Raw genomic sequence first — 16,236 nt, 5'->3', positions numbered from 1 at the left:
CAAAAGTGACAGTAACTATATATATTACAGCTTAACTTGAAAATAATAACAAATGTTCTTTGTGCAGAATGTGCACTAAAGTAGCACATAAGAGAGAACATATTAGAATGATTTTTAAAGGAAGAATAGTTATGGCTGCTGGACAGCTTTGCCATCACATGAATAATTTACATTTTGAACTATATACTGTATTAACATAGAAACATAAACTATAACATAAACTTTTGGTTTCGTTCATGTCAGCTCAAGTACCACTGTCATTAAATCATAAGAGGGACATTCAAAAGGGGGAAAACTTTCCTCAGACGGTTATGTTAATAATAATTTGTAATTAAAAATTTAAATTAAAAAAGAAAAATAAATTCTCAAGTACTCTGAGACTTTTGGACCCTCTGTAATGCAAATCACAATCCTTCATTGTGAGCAGCAAACATTCATCTAAAATTGTATCTTTACTGTACCCCTCCATCACCCTCATGTTTATTTTGTAAAAATCTCCCTATTATCAATGTTAAAGATTTGGCAAGGATGCACATAGTGTATCATTAGCCAAATCCACAATCAACAAAGTACAAAGAAATATGCAGCAGAATTAATTTGCTGTTTGTTAGATGTATATAAGTGCATAGTGCTTTTTCACCAACAATGCTCACAGCGCACTATTCAATTTCAGCTGCTACTGAAGGGACTCACTTGCACTAAAAAGACTAGATGTGTCTTTGTGTGACAGTTGTGGATCCACCTGGGGGTGTTTTCACGTCCCTTCCTCTGGGTCATTGATCAGGAGGAATAATTCCCAGCAGGCTTGAGTAGCTCATTAACGGTCCACCCTCGATCTTTCTCCCATCAGGAAAGCCGAGATGGAGCAGAAGAGGAAACAGGAGGAAGAGGAGAGAAAGAAAAGAGAAGAGGAAGAGCGAGTCATGCAGGTGTGTATATACGTGCTCCCTCTGTGTATTGATTCCTCTCCTCCGCTGACTCCTTTAGCAAACCAAATGCCCACTCCGTCTCATGCTGGCATGTTCAGAGCTGGCCAGGACTGGCTGTTCTGCAGGTATAATCATGACTGTATTGAGCTGCCACAGCGGCCTGTGGGTTTATTCATCAGCCCCTGCCTACCTCCTGGGGCTGGATTATGCTGCGTCTGCGGAGTGAGAGTCCTGTGACCCCTCTCTCCTGATGGTGATGCTGTGTTTAGTGCCTTGGCTGACTTCCCTTGCGCTGCTTCCTAGATGTATCACCCTGCAGAGACGTTTTGTGCCCATGCTGCCTGAAAACTGTTGCACACTCTTCAAAGGCTTCTGTGCTGCTTTCTATTCTATTCTATTCTATTCTATTCTATTCTATTCTATTCTAGTTATAAAACTGGTTCAATTTTCAATCTACCAGTTTATATTAAAACATAAAAAAAAACCTCAATTCTGATTTTTTTTCTGTTATATGGTCGGTACAAATTTTATTTTTCTTGAGACATTTTCACTGTTCTGTTTTTTTAAACACTATTATTTTTAATACATTCTATTCTGTTCTATTCTATTCTATTGTAGGGATAAATCCGGTTAAATCCTTTTTCAAGCTACCATTCTATATCGAGTATATTCTGTTGTTCTGAGGGTCCTTACCAGTTAAATTTTTCTTATGTGCCAGTTCTATTTTTTTCAACTACTCTAGTATTTATTAATGCATTCTATTATATTCTATTTTATTATATTCTATTTTAAGGATAAAACCTTCTGAATCCATTTTCAGTCTACCGTTTTATATTAAAACATTCTGTTGTTTTATTAAAATTCTCTTTTTTATTCTGATTCTGTTGTTCTGAGGGTCCTTACCAATTCTATTTTTCTTCTGTGCCAGTTCTATTTTTTCTATTCTATTCTATTCTATTCTATTCTATTCTATTCTATTCTATTCCATTCTATTCAGATAATTATTTAATTCCTTCTGTGCTTTTTTGACTTTACAGTAAAGTTCCATCAGTTAACTACAATTGTTGAGATGAGCTAAAAATGAACAATACTTCTGTAGTATTTCATTATATTAGTTAATGTTTCAACATTTACTAATACATTTTTAAAGTCAGAAGTTGCGTCTGTTAACATATTTAACAATAACAGTAATAACAGCATTCTGAACTCACATGAACTTTCAATTATATTTCATCAACTACAATTAATGAAAAATATTAATACTAAAAATGAATACTAATGTTAACAAATGAGCCCTTATAAGTCTTTTAAGCCTATTTCCATTAAATTATTTTATTCTATTCTGTATTGTGCCAAGTCTTTCTCTCTTTCTTCCTCTATCTTTCTTTCCCATTATATAAAAATGATCAATGTTTATTCTATCATCTTGCCTTGATAATACAATTGTTTCTTATAACTTCAAACATATCATGGGAGTCCTTGAATGAACTGAAGACCTTTGCAAAAGAAAACATTTGCAATTCAATCAAAGACTGTTGTCACACTGTTGTTAATAAAATCTTTATCACTGTTATTTTCAGCCGTAATAAATCACTCTGTTTTCCACCAAGTCTTTCCTGCTTTTAGCAGTTTTATTCATAGCTCAGATTTATCTTGACCAGTGTGTGCTGTAACCCTCCCTCTCTATATATGTCTTTGTATATATGGGTATTCAACCTCAGCTGCCTTGTATCTTCTTTCTGTTAAAGGTTTTCTCTGTGAAAATATTCCATCTAAGCTTTTCTCTTCAATCACTCCTTTGCTCTGTTTTGACCTATGCGTTTGGACCACGCAGCTGGACTCTGTCCCAGACTGTCCTCTCACATCTAAAGCCATGCTGTTCATTTCATGTGTTTTTATTCTTTTTCCTTTTTTCGTTTAGCACAGTCTAGACGTAGAACCCCAAGCCGGCTGGCTGCAGTACAGCCTCGATTTTTCAGCTAATCAGACTTTGGCACACAGCAGGAGCGTAATGGCTTAATATTCTTTCAGTGGGCAGTGCAATAGATGTGTTACGGTGCGTCTGGGGCAGGGCCGCCCCACTAATCTCTCTTCCCTCAGATGTACCAGGCGCCAGCGCATGGGGAGATTGAGGGAATTCTGTAGCCTGCCTTAAACAGCATCATGAAGATTGCGCAGAGAAATGTTATGACCAAAAAGCTGCTGCAACCTTTCTTTAAGTCAGCAAATCAGGTGTTAGCAGGTACACGCTTTTAAATTGAACTTTATTTTTTAGGAAAACCGATAAAAAATATTCTTCATCTGGCACTCGTGGGCATATCAACATTTTCGTCCAATCAAATGCTCTCCAGATTGAGAACGTCCTCTGACTAGCAAGTGCCACATTATATTTCAAGGCTGTGATGCTAACTTAAAGCTCCTGGATATTTTAATGAAAGGAATAAGTCCTGCCCTGAGTTCCTGTTTAAACAAGAAATGCATCAACACCTTTCCCAGCTAATGCCCGTGTGACGTAGCTCGACCGTTCATTTAGGCCAGAGGAGAACTGGTCCCCTGACAGAGCCTGGTTTCTCAAGGTTTTTTCTCCTCAAATTCTCTCACCTGATGGAGTTTGGATTGTTTTCTCTGTCTGCTTTTGTTTGCTTAGTTGGGGCTAAAAAATTTACTATACTGTAATGCCATCAATTTAAAAGTACTGATACTGTTAGATGAGAGCAAAACTTAAATGGAATTGAGCTGAATAATGACGCTACGGTCTTCTGTATAGTTTCTTTTAGTGGAATCAAATTTGTTCATAATTCATGAATTGATGCTGTTATTGAACTGAAAATGAATGACCGTTGAACTGACTTGAAGGGATAGTTCACCCAAATATTTATTTCTTATGTTGAACATTAAAGAAGATATTTTGAAGAATGCTGGTAGTCAAAATATCAGTTGATGGTCCCCATTGACTTCCATAGTATTTCTTTTCCCTACTATGGAACAAACAACTGGTTCTTCAAAATTCTACAAAATATCTTCTTTTGTGTTCAACATAAGATAGAATCGTATACAGGTTTGGAACAACATGATGGTGAATGAAACTGAATAACAACAGTATTGTCTTCAGTTGAGGTGCTTATCGCTAATTGAGGTATTTAAATCATTAATTTACACACTTTTTGAGCTAAATTGATCCAACATTGAACTGACTAGAGCTGAATAATTGTCTTGCTACAGTTACAGAATTTTGGATTTGCATCATTTTTAAAGTTTGTCTCATTGATTGTGTTACTTTCTTGTTTAATACTGTGAAGCTGTTTGAAAGTGTGGAAACTGCATCTGTCAAACCATTAAATGGGGTCCAGGCTGGGTTTTACTGGTTAGTTCTGGATTGGTGTTGATCTAGCTCGCTGCTCACCAACAAAATTCTGCAAATCAACTAGCATCTATGTTATGAAAATGGTCCACAAAGGAGGTTTTGCTTGAGGACACCAGGTATTTTTTTTACAGGCATGGTGTCAGACCCATTGGAATTCTCCTGTGGTCCACCACAGTTCAATGCTCTGAGCTCAAATATGTGGTCATTACCGTCAGCACCCCTGCCTGCACCCATTTGTATGCTTGTGTCTCTGTGTGTTGCCATCCAGTTGGAACTGAAAGAAGGCACAGGTGTGGCAAGCACCGAAAGGTGTTGAGATTGTGTGTGTGTATTATTGATTTGTGGGAATGTATGTTTGTTCCAGGCTGAACTTGAGATGCAGCTGGCATTGGAGCGGGAGGAAGAGACTCAGAGACAGACTGTGTTGGAGCAGGAGAGGAGGGACAGAGAGTTGGCCATGAGGATCGCTCAGAGCGAGGCAGAACTCATCCAGGATGAAGCTCAAATGGACCCCAGCTTGCGCAGGTACACACGCACACACACACACACAATAATAAAGTTCAAATCAAACAAAGGCAGACTCCACGCCATGTTGTGCCCTGGTTACCATTCATAAAACGCACATAAACCGCAGATATTTTTATATGGAGATTTCTATCTGAAAAGCACCTATATGGTATCAAGCAGCGACAGAACAACAAACAACGAACAAGGTTCTGCCAGACAGTGTTACATAAATGCAATGAATCATTTTTACTGCGGCCAACTCGTCTGTCTACAAAAGCAGGTAAACAGAAACACGAGACGCCTGTGGTGCAGCACCGAGAGTCATATTTCATTTAGTTAATGGAAGTGGACAAAGAAGTGTCGCCTGTTCTTACTTTATGTATAGTAAAATAAAAGGCTGTTGTGCTATTATTACACGTACTAAATGGGTGCTGAGAAGGCCGTGTTGTCATCAAGCCTCTTTTTTTGTGCTTCCTCTCCCCTCCAGTGATGGTACCACAGGTGTTTGGTTCTTCACAGAGATGTAAGAGCTAGAACAGGCCTCTTTTCCCTCCTAATTTCCACTTCATTCGGTCTAACCACACTTTCCCACAATCACGTCCTGTCCTTCTAATCTCACCACAACCTAGATAGAGGATTACTCATAGAAAGTCACAGTTAACAATGGGCTAATTCTTAGTTATGATATTAACCCAAATACTTCAGAAAGTACTTCAATAAATTATTTTCTTGAAGTTCTTGGATTGAATAGAGACTTAGCATGTGGTTATATTTGTAGATTTGTGTTTTCCAACAGAAATGGAGCATGAACCGATAAAATCAAGGACTGATTGAAGTCTTTTATTTTTATTTTACAGGTGTTGACCAATTACATTTCTATTAAAATCATTCTTACTATTGTTCATACTTTGAACAAACCCCCAACACTAAATATTAGGGCTGTCAAATTAATTAATCGCGATTAATTGCATCCCAAAAGTTTGTGTTTACATATTGTATGTTTATATAGTATGTAGTACATACACATACAGTACAATATGTAAACACAAACTTTTTTTGGATGCAATTTTTTGGAAGCAATTAATCACGATTAATCATAGAAATATCTATAAATATACATACATGCATGTATATATTTAGGAAATGTGTGTAATATATTTATATATAATATAAATCATATATAAATATGTATGTATGTATGCAGGGCCGTAGCTGGGGTTTGCGGGGCCCCGGTGAAGGCTGTACCAGTGGGCCCTGTTTGAAATTGTTTAATTTATATGTTCATTCTATTTATTTATTTGTGCTAATTGCACAATGTTTAAGTTGTCTCATGTTTGTAGGTGTCCAGGTACAGAAAACAATTAATGAAATATAAAATAGCACTGCATAGTCTTCACTGTAAAAATTTAATTAACAGTCAAACCAAAATGTATTCAGACACCTTCAACATTTCTTACATTATCACAGTTTATTTGCTCTAGTTTATAAAATGGCAATAAAATATGACAAGATCTCAGAGTTAAACTGTGTCAGAACAAATTCATCTTGAAAATGTCAGATAACTTTGATAGAAAGGTGTGTAATGGATTACAATCAACCAAAGCTTCAGACAGTTGTTAGTATGACAATATTTACACAACTATCAATACTTTGTTGAACAATTACCAAGCAATGCTTAATTTTGTTCAGTCTGTGGTGTGAAACGGTTGCATAGCAATTCAGAAAAAAAAACACGTAAGCAAAACATGGTCAGGTCAAAGTGTCTGAATAATTTTTGCTCCCATTTTTTTCTATCAATTTCACTAGTACTCCACTGAATGAAGATTTTTTGGGTATGTCACAGCTTGCTTTATTTTGCTATACTAACTTACATTAATTAGTGTCCTGCTATTAAAATGTAAAAAAATAAATTTTGGTTTGACTGTGCACTCAATCTTGTTAAAACTACAAATTAATTTAGACAAGAGCAGTGAGTGATTTTCTCTCTTTCATTTTCTTGGATTAACATTACAGCAGCTGGTAGCTAAATTAGGCGTGGTCACTTTAAGAGACAATGAATGCATCCAATATAATAGGCTACACATCCGATTTTTTTCTCAACTGTTCACTTTCTCTTAAAGGCCATGTTGCAGGTTAACCACCACTGTCGATTAATGGGTACATAAATCACTCAAGATATGTATATCATTTTTAAAATGTCTCAAAAATGGTCTTAAAAAGTTTTTTACATTTTTGGTATTAATGTTTTTTTTACGCGATTCGGTGACGTCACATTGGGGAGAAGTGGAGGAAAGGTAGCCTCAGCCTAGTATGATGCCGCGTTCCAGGCAACCCGTAACCTGTGTTTTTCCGACCTTAAACCCATGAAAGTGCACAGGAAAGCCAGTCAAACCCGTGACTTCCCACCCGTGAACTCGTACTAGATCGATGTACTCCGAGTTCCGACGTCACACAGCACGCGAAACAACGACAGCCCCTACAGATAATACTGCCTACGGATGCAGTGTTTATGCAAGTGGTACACCTTGAAAAAACTATTTTAGGACGATGTAATGTTGCGATAAAAACTGGGATGAGGAAGAGGTGTATGATGTATGATGGCCCGCAGCCGTGTAATTTCAAACCTGCCAGACGTGAGAGGGCAAATGAGGAATTGCCAAGAACTGATGTCCGTCAAAGCCAATTAAATGCATGGTCCGAGGAGAATGAGTGGAGAGTTGGTGAAGTGTCCTGGTGAGTTGCTATCATTTAGACTAGCACTGGAGCTAGTCTACGCGCAGCAGTGCACAATAACAACACATATATATATATGAAAAATCTACGTTTTCTTTATATCTAGTGGCAGTGATCATGACGTTAGTTCAGATAAGTACCGGTAACCTTTGTCATAGTGTCGTAGTACTGGTAAACTTTGTCTTTGTCAATCTATCTATCTATCTATCTATCTATCTATCTATCTATCTATCTATCTATCTATCTATCTATCTATCTATCTATCTATCTATCTATCTATCTATCTATGTATCTATATCTATCTATGTATTTATCTATAATCTGCGTTATCTGAATACTCTTGTCTACTACTCGTCTCTCTAGTCGCTCTCATTGCTCTCAAGGCGGCTTTGGTAAATTCTCTCCCCAACGTGACGTAATGCAGTGCGTTATGGGGGAAAGGAGAATCATTGCAAACCGCTGTAAGATAGTACCTACTTTTTCAGATTATATTCCGTTTTTTGATACCCAACAACATATATATATATATATATATATATATATATATATATGTATGTATGTATGTATGTATGTATGTATGTATGTATGTATGTATGTATGTATGTATGTATGTATGTATGTATGTATGTATGTATGTATGTATGTATGTATGTATGTATGTATGTATGTATGTATATATATATATATATATATATATATATATATATATATATATATATATATATATATATATATATATATATATATATATATATATATATATATATATATATATATATAATTTTTTTTTTTTTTTTTTTTTTTTTTTTTTTTGTCAGTACAAGAGCAAAAAGAGGCAAATTCGGTGTTCAAGTGTTTTGAGATGACTTTCTCTGCTTGAGCCCTAAACGCCAGAACACCGCGGTGCTGAAATGGGATTTTTCACATCCTTTTCTGTTTGTTTAAACTGCGATTTGTATTTGTTCGTTCAGGTGCAGGAGGGATTTCGAGGAAAACTTAGCAGAAGAGAGCTTGGTTCAGTGTCGCTGTCCGTGAGACACGGCTCTCTCTCCACGTGCGCACCGAACACAGCGCGCGAGTTGAGCTTTTCCGTGTCTTGTGTTTGAATGATTTAAACTCTTTTGTATGTTTAAATTGGAAAGTGGCCAGGCTTGAAAACATATGAAAATGATAAGCTGTGTGACGACACGCAGTGGTCTGTCAACTGTCCTGATCATCTTTTTAGGCTAGCCTCAGCCAGACGGTTGAGATCGCTTGGGGCCCCCCTCGGCCGTGGGCCCCTATAATCGTCACCACCTTTCACCCCACTTGCGATGGCCTTGTACATAACACTTAATTGGACAAACCTTATTTAGTTTATGAGACTCGCCGGTCTGCATCAAATTACAGTATGTGGACAAAGAGAGGCAAACAAATATAATAAAAAATAAATGTACATTTTGCATGTTCAGAAGAAAAAAAAAGAAATCATGGAGCTTTTAGGAGTCTCTTATAGGTGTTGATCCATTTCAGTCTTGTTTCCTTTTTCTCTTTATGTTAGGAGCTCAACAACCCTATTTCCATTTACTTATGTTGCCGCAAAATATATGTTGAATTTATATGTCTCAAGCTCTCAGTATGAAATTTTTAGCTCTTAATGATGGTACTAAAGACACTTGACTTTGCATTTGAGTGTTTAAGGGTTGCTTTAAAAGTAATGAGAATTTTGTTGCAGCGTGTTTATGATCCCCCTCCTTGTGCTGTTATCTGGAGTCATCAGTTTCAATTAGCTTATAGCAGAGGGAAATCTGTCACAATAAAATATGAGCCTGTTTGGTCTTCTCTGCACATCACTTAGGAAATGCCCCATATGGCAGTTTACCAGTGCTGTGGAGTCATTAACCAGAAGCAGTGGTGCTTCTAACTCTACCTGTATTTTTATAGTTATACTTCTAGAGGTTTGGTTTGTACAGCTCTTTTGCAGAATTTTATATTTTAGAATTTTTTATTTCATATTGTATTTTCTGCTGAATGCTGTAGTCACTGAATGCCTTTAGCAATGCTTAAAATGTATGAATATCATTGCTTTGCATAAATATCAAATCAAATGACATCTCAAACAAATGATGGTAAAATGCAGTCTCAGACACTTTTGTTTACGTATCAGTCTTGAAAATGGTTGCATTTCTTGACCTTTTTGTAGAAACCGCAATTATATGAAATGAGAAATCTTTTGTAAAATTAATGATATAATATTAAAATGACTCTACACTATATTATATTTAATAATTACTTAAAAAACGTATATTTTTAAATCTTGGAAGAAATGTGCTTGTAAGTTTGGTTTGATATTGTTTTTTATATATATATATATATATTATAAAAGGTATTTCCGACCCCTGAAAGGGTTTAATGGAGTTCAGTACTTTTTGTTATTAGTTTGTAATGTAGTAATTACTTGCTCGACTGTAGTTTAACTCCTTTGAATTATGAGTAGATTCCCCAGCACTAGTGTTGACATTTCATTTCTGGTCCTCTGTGTGTTTGTGTTAGCACTCGGCTTACACCTGTATGAGTGGGTTAATCAGCAGGGTTGCTGGTTCAGTGACTTCTCTCGCAGGGTCTCCGTTAAGCAGCTTTGCTCTTCACAGCTGTCAGAGTCGACAGAGTGTCCCTATATCCAGTGTCACCATGTTCAGCCATGCAAGAGCTCCTCCCAGACACACACTCACACTGACAACTCTCTGTCTCTTCTGGGACTCCTGTCACTGCTTTTATATGAGAAAGTTTGCTTTAAGGCTGTAGGGTGACATCATCGCTTTACGACTTAAAATCTTGGCCTCGGGTTCTAGAATAATTGTCTTCTGTGGAAATGATTTAGCTCAGGAGATTGCAGGTCTTTCTTAAGTAGGATGGGAATTATGAGCTTGTTATTGAAGTCACCTAATCAAACAACAATCTCTCATAAGGTTAGCGGAGTTCATCATTAGCGGTGCTTTTCATAGCATTATTATTATTCCTCATACCATTATACTTGGGGTTAGAAGTGTAGGACAAATTCAGATCAGGCTGTGAAAAAAAATCTCATAGGCTTACATTAAAGAAGGGATGTTACCGCAACTACCCAGAGCACCCCAGTAACCCTCAGAACACACAGCGACTGCCAACATGTAGTAAGACCCTAGAAACATGGTAACAAACATTAAGTGCCTAGAAACGTGTTGAAAACTTCCCAGAACACCTTAGCAAACACATATTTTTCTGGAAACCTGCAAACAGTTTTGCAAAGGCAAGCACTACTGACATTTTCTTAAAACAAATGTAGTTTGTATCCATTAAAATGGTTGAATATTTCTCTCCTCATGCACAGGCTTGTTTGCATCAGTTCCGCATAAATGAACATCTAAAATGTTTTCTTATTATATTGGAATAACGTTGAATTACTATTTTCAGTTGCCTATTTTCAAAACAGCTAAATTTGTATTTGTTTGGTCAGTACAAACCCTGTAACTCTGTGCACACTCTACTAAAAGACTAATTGGTCCCACTTTATATTAAACGGCCTTAACTACTATGTACTTGCATCAGAAATAAGTACAGTACTATGTATTTATTGTGTTCATATTGTATTGAAAAACACTTTTGCTGCTATCGAGGTAGGATACAGGTTAGGTTAGGGACAGGTTTGGTGGTATACTGTAGGTAAGTTTAAGGGTTTAAAAAGTAATAACAGATGTAATTACATGCATTTATATATATATATATATATTTATGTAAGTACAATGTAAAAAAATGTACAGTATGTATACAATAAGTGCATTGTACCGAATTATTAATTTAAATGTAAGTATATAGTTGTTAATATAAATCATTAGCATTGGTTATCACCAGATGTAGATTGCAGTCACAAATGGCTTTATTTCTTCAGCCACCCAGGATCACCTGAAACTATATAAAAAACCCACATGCTAAAAGTTGTGAACATATAATAGATAAGTACTGAAATTGTTGTATTTAGTGATGCCAATATGATAAGAATCAGGGTGGTGATGGTTTTGCCATCGCTCCACAGACTCAACACAGACCCTGTGCATCTTAAGTAAAGAAGGCAATCATTGCACTGATTGGCTTCGAGATCCCTGCACCGTGGGAGTCAAGATTGCAAAAACCCTCACAGAGCTCATGTGTGACCTCTCCCTCGCTCACCATTAACCATCGTTAACCGCCATTAACCACCTTCACTGTTGCCAGGGCTGCATCTAATTTGCTCAGTGAGGTGTTAATTTGGCGCAATCCGTGCTATTTCCATGCATCTGCACGTAAGCAGAAGGCCAATTAGTCATCTGATTGTGCTGTGGCCTAGGGAACGTTTAGCAGCTGGTAACAGGAGCTTAGGAGATAGATCAGAACCTTTGCCTATAGAGAAATTTGAAGCTAAGAAAAACTCAAAATTGCTCCTCTGTGCAATTTCAGGGGTGTGCAGGTGCAGGCCAACAAGGTGGCAGCTGGGGTGAAGAAGTACGACCTGAGCAAGTGGAAGTACGCTGAGCTGCGAGACGCCATCAACACCTCCTGTGGTAAGAGCAATCAGTCGCCTCGATCTGATCGCAGAACCTCCTGCTCACCTGAAGCTTTTCATGTCAAAAAGCATGTCATTTTGGAGATTGGAGACTGACATGTAATATTTTTGGAAATGGAGAGACTAGCATTTAATAATTTGAAGATGGAAAACTAGCATGATGGAGATTAGACTTTTTCGGAGTGACTGATTTTGTAGCTTGCTCTCAATCCATAATTTATTTATTTTGAAAGTGAATGCATTATATATGCTGTCTTTTTATTTGCAGATTTGTTTATTTGGCTTTTATGGTAGTTGAACCATTAATCACAAACACTTCAATCCATTTTGTGCTTCACAGGGATTTTGTTCTGGCATGTTGGTTTAGTTTTCAGTTGTCTCTTTTCAAAGGAATAGTTCACTCTAAAATGAAAATTATGTCATAATTAACTAATCACTAATTAAATCATAATTAGCTGCATAATTAATACAGTGATTTTGGGCCGTAAGGACCACCATAAAAGTTCTTGTGGACTATATTTTAAGTTTTCGGAAATAATTACTTGTTATTCATTGAAAATTATGGTGCTTTTTTTTTTTTAGAGCTTGACATTCCAATATAAACATTCACTTTTATTGTATGGAAAACAGCAGCTATGACAGGGGTGACCAGTCCTGCTCTTGGAGGGCCGACATCCTGCAGTTTCACTCCAACCAGCTCCAGCACACTTGCCTGGAAGTTTTTAGTGAGCCTGAAGACATTGGTTACTTTGATTCAGGTGTGTTTAATTAGGTTGGAGCTCTATGGCCCTCCAGGAACCTGTTTGGACTGCCCTGAGCTACTGTATAAGACATGATAAACATCCTAAAGTATTTTTTATTTCAATTAAGAAAGAAAATCATACAGATGTAGAAAATTTAGGTTTAGCATATTGGTAACCATTTAAGCTAGGAAACTTGTGGTCTTTATTATATTAATTTCTAACAGTTGTTCCTTGTTCATGTTCAGCACGAGCCTGAACACTTAAAATGAAAGGTCATGTAAAACTCTGCTCATTATACATGACAATGCAGTATTGACTATCTAATCTCTCACCCTTGTAGATATAGAGTTGCTGGCAGCATGCCGAGAAGAATTTCATCGTCGTCTGAAAGTGTACCACTCCTGGAAATCAAAGAACAAGAAGCAAAATACAGACACGGAGATGAGGGCTCCCAAATCGGTCACTGACTATGGTAAGATATGACCGGTTTCCCCAAGAGAATAGACCGCACGGTGGTGGAACAACAGAATACAAATTGTCACAACTCGAGTGAAGCTGATGATTTCATTTGTAATGGCAAAAGGTGATTCAGCATAATATTTATTCTGGAAAGATACTCATCTGACGGTCTTTTTTATGCGAATGTATGTGTTGCTGCAGTTTCTCAAGGTTGAACGTGCACTTCTTGTTTGTTGTTCTTTTCAAGAACCTTGTGGCACATTTTGTGATTAGTGTTAGCATTGTCATGCACATAATGCAGACTTGCACTTGCTGCCGTTTCAAGGAAATCAAACCTCTCGCTGATTTTCCCACTTGAAAGGCACATCACAGTGTTTGGTTGCTGGAAAACTTTAGTGCTTTTTAAGTGTTTGCTCGTGCAGAACAAACAGGAGATTTAGAGTTCCGTGACCTGCAGGTCCTCTTCAAACTCTCCGGCTCTCTTGTTGTGAAATCCTCAGATGTGTCTTACCTTCAAACAGTGGAGTGTTTGTATCAGGTGCATGGGGCTTTGGCTGCTTCTCTCTAAAAGATGAAATCGGCTTCTGGCTTGCAAAGTCAATATTGAAGTGCTGAGAACTTCTCTGAGAACTTTCTTGACATCATGCCGACCTCTGAAGCTGTTTGATCTTTAGGGCTGACGGATTTAAAATATGTACTTCCTTTTATGATGTCATTCTTTTGGGAGCATAAAGTATAAATAGATGGTTTGATGTAAAGAATTTGATTTGAACAAATACTAATTTGGTGTTTTAACTTATACCATTTGGGGAACAGACATGAATGATACCTCAAATCATTAAGTGTGTTGCAAAGAGACCTATCTTAAAGTTTGAAAGGTTCATAATTTGGTTTAACATGTTTGCATGCAAGGTCAAAAACACTTGTTTTCTTATAATATGCATTTAAATTTACCTTATTTCTCAACAACTCTCAAACTATTAGTTTGAAGATTCATCTTTCCAAACCCCTACTTTGTGTGAGGCTTCTCCGCTCTGTTTGGTCTGATGTGATCAGTCTACTGTGTACAGCACATGGCAGAAACAATAATGGTACAAAAGTAATACAAAAATATACAAAAATAATGGTATATGCTTTAACCAATCAGACATGAAGTACTAATAAATCACTGCACTTTGTAAAGAGGAACAAACTGGGCACTGACCCATCTTTCAAGGACAACTGGTTTGCAAATATCGAATTGAACTCATGGACAAGAACACAGCAAAAGTTTGGGATTATTCTACTGTGGTATCATAGTAAAGATAAATTTAACCACTGATTCTTCACAGCCTCATCTGTTCGAAGTGAAAATAAACTAGGGTTCAAGTTTTTTGCAGAATGTCCTTGTAGAACGTAGGCAGGCGTTATGCTAATGTGGTAACTTGTGAACTTCTTGAAAATGGAATTTGAATTTTAAATGACTCATTTAAGCGATTGAGAGTTGACTCTTTCTTTTGAGAGACAGTAACTTTATTCATGATGCACTGTACAACTTTGTAGGCACATTCGCATAGAGCTATGTTGTACATGAAAATGGGGTTGGGGCGATGTAATTTTCTCTTATATTTCTTCAGCCCAACAGAACCCCGCTCCAGCCGTCCCAGCCCGGCAGCAAGAGATCGCAATGAACCGACAGCAACGTTACTTCCGCATTCCCTTCATACGACCCGCGGACCAGTACAAAGACCCTCAGAACAAGAAAAAAGGCTGGTGGTACGCTCACTTTGATGGGCCATGGATTGCCAGGCAGATGGAGCTTCACCCAGACAAGCAGCCGATCCTCTTGGTAGCAGGTACAAAAGACCTTCTTCAGAACTACTTATTGTTTAGACAAGATAAAACAATAATTTTCACCTATTTTAAACAATGAATTCCTCAGAATAGAACCAGGATTTGAAAGATAATGCAGTTGAAACCAATACTGGAAAATACGAGTCTTGTCTGTAGATGTGAGGTGTGTACTAAGGTATAGCGTGATGCCTTGTATCCTTTGCGGTACCCAGGTAAGGACGACATGGAGATGTGTGAGTTGAGTCTGGAGGAGACCGGGCTCACACGAAAACGAGGAGCGGAGATCCTTCCGCGCCAGTTTGAGGAGATCTGGGAGCGCTGTGGCGGAATCCAGTACCTGAGGAACGCCATCGAAAGCAAGCAGGCCCGACCCACCCATGCCACCGCCATGCTCCAGAACCTTCTCAAGTGAACATCCACCGTTCCTTCTCTTGGTTTACATTATCTTTGCACGTGTAGATGTAGACGTTAAAGTGGGGTAGTTAAAACAATGGGCTGTACAACTCTAGTGGAAGCAACTGCTGTCTAATTAACTTTTTGTTTGTAGTTTGTTCTTCATTTTGCTGTGAACTTAGAAACCAGTCTTCATACAAATATGAGCCTTGCTTGAACCTGTTGCTCAGAAATGCCTTAAGATTTTCAGACCTAATTCATATTTCGAAGGGATGAATCTAAAATACACTAGGTGTAATCTTTCTAAAATTCCATATTTCTCTAAAACTCTTACAGTCACATTACTGGTTGCTTGTTAAAAGGCGATAGCGTTAAGTCATTCTCCTAAAAATGGTGTTTTAAAATTCTTAATGTTCTTTTGAGCAAACTGACCAGCCCAAGCAAGATTGGTTTAGACGGTGGCATGGGTTTGGGTTTCCCTTTTCTGTGCAGTTCTGTCAGCTAGTGGTGCAGACATTACACACTTATGACACACTCTTATAAGACTTAAGGGTCATTATTGTGGAGAAACATTTAATATTTGAATACATTGAATAACTAGTCAAAGTATTCTTAATCTAATCAGATGATGATGGTAAAGGCTAATGAGGATCATACACTGGAAAACATAAGGTTGTAATATTTTGTCTCACCGTTGTAAATGTAGTAATAACGGCA

The 16,236-nt window shown here is 37.3% G+C and overlaps 1 protein-coding gene across 2 annotated transcripts in view; it reads left to right on the top strand.

Annotated features, from left to right (window-relative positions):
* The window catches only part of LOC132112920 (unconventional myosin-VI), a 61,246-nt gene extending 45,079 nt beyond the window's left edge, over positions 1 to 16,167 (top strand). Inside the window, exons 27-33 of one of the 2 annotated variants that reach the window (XM_059520668.1) lie at positions 851 to 929; positions 4,658 to 4,818; positions 5,288 to 5,323; positions 11,986 to 12,089; positions 13,175 to 13,306; positions 14,910 to 15,128; positions 15,339 to 16,167. In XM_059520668.1, the coding sequence (XP_059376651.1) occupies positions 851 to 929; positions 4,658 to 4,818; positions 5,288 to 5,323; positions 11,986 to 12,089; positions 13,175 to 13,306; positions 14,910 to 15,128; positions 15,339 to 15,538 (931 nt within the window). In that variant the 3' untranslated portion in view covers positions 15,539 to 16,167. The remainder of the gene's footprint in view (positions 1 to 850; positions 930 to 4,657; positions 4,819 to 5,287; positions 5,324 to 11,985; positions 12,090 to 13,174; positions 13,307 to 14,909; positions 15,129 to 15,338) is intronic. The other variant, XM_059520667.1, reaches the window with a different exon arrangement.
* The last annotated feature ends 69 nt before the right edge of the window (positions 16,168 to 16,236 follow it).

The sequence above is a fragment of the Carassius carassius genome, chromosome 32, assembly GCF_963082965.1.
Source record: "Carassius carassius chromosome 32, fCarCar2.1, whole genome shotgun sequence".
In the NCBI taxonomy this organism is placed as follows: domain Eukaryota; kingdom Metazoa; phylum Chordata; class Actinopteri; order Cypriniformes; family Cyprinidae; genus Carassius; species Carassius carassius.
This window is presented reverse-complemented; position numbering and strand designations above follow the sequence as displayed.